This window comes from Octopus bimaculoides, unplaced genomic scaffold (genome assembly GCF_001194135.2).
Source record: "Octopus bimaculoides isolate UCB-OBI-ISO-001 unplaced genomic scaffold, ASM119413v2 Scaffold_345849, whole genome shotgun sequence".
In the NCBI taxonomy this organism is placed as follows: Eukaryota; Metazoa; Mollusca; class Cephalopoda; order Octopoda; family Octopodidae; genus Octopus; species Octopus bimaculoides.
This window is the reverse complement of record NW_026309314.1, coordinates 1-650: the sequence shown is the minus strand read 5'-3', so window position 1 is coordinate 650 and position 650 is coordinate 1. Positions and strand designations below refer to the sequence as shown.

The 650-nt window shown below is 48.6% G+C and overlaps 1 protein-coding gene across 1 annotated transcript; it reads left to right on the top strand.

Moving 5' to 3' along the window:
- The first annotated feature begins 6 nt into the window (after window positions 1-6).
- Window positions 7-644, top strand: LOC128251350 (uncharacterized). The gene has a single exon (XM_052978217.1). The coding sequence runs from the start codon at window positions 13-15 to the stop codon at window positions 616-618; it is 606 nt and encodes a 201-aa protein (XP_052834177.1). The 5' UTR covers window positions 7-12; the 3' UTR covers window positions 619-644.
- Window positions 645-650: the final 6 nt, after the last annotated feature.

Below are 650 nucleotides of genomic sequence, written 5' to 3'. Positions count from 1 at the left end.
AAAGCTTTTGGCATGAGTTCGTACTACAATAGTAACATCTTACCAAGTAGTGGGCCGACTGGAACCCCCCCAGGAGAATTTTTTTACTCAACGACTCCTCCGGAGGGCAAGATGGAACCTGGCCCACCCGCTTTTCAAACTTCGGTTGCAGCGGCCGTATCGTCGGCTGGACATCACCAAGCACAACAACAACAGCAACCTCCACAACATCACCATCACATCTCCGCTTATGAAAATCACGAATCTGCGGCAGCATTTCCGCTCTCCAGTTATTCAAGGTTCCCACCATATCATGACATGACCACAAAGGCAAACGCTTACTGTTTCAATGGACCGGGTTACCAAATGTCGTCTTATCAGAACCATTACACAAACGGAGGAGCGCAAATATACGACGACGGGAGTTTGAACCACTGTAAAGCCGTGGTCAACGTTGCTGATAACTGTGGGGTCGGTGGGCCGCCACCGGGCTCGACGCTCCAACCACCACAGCTCAGTCCTTCAGCTCCCGGTAACCCAGTAAGCTATGGAACTTCAAACGCAGGACTTGTAAACGGTATGAATCAACAATCAATGCCTGTATACCCATGGATGAGACCAGTCAATGGAGGTAAGTAAACAGAATGCAACAAAACAAAACAAAACAAAAA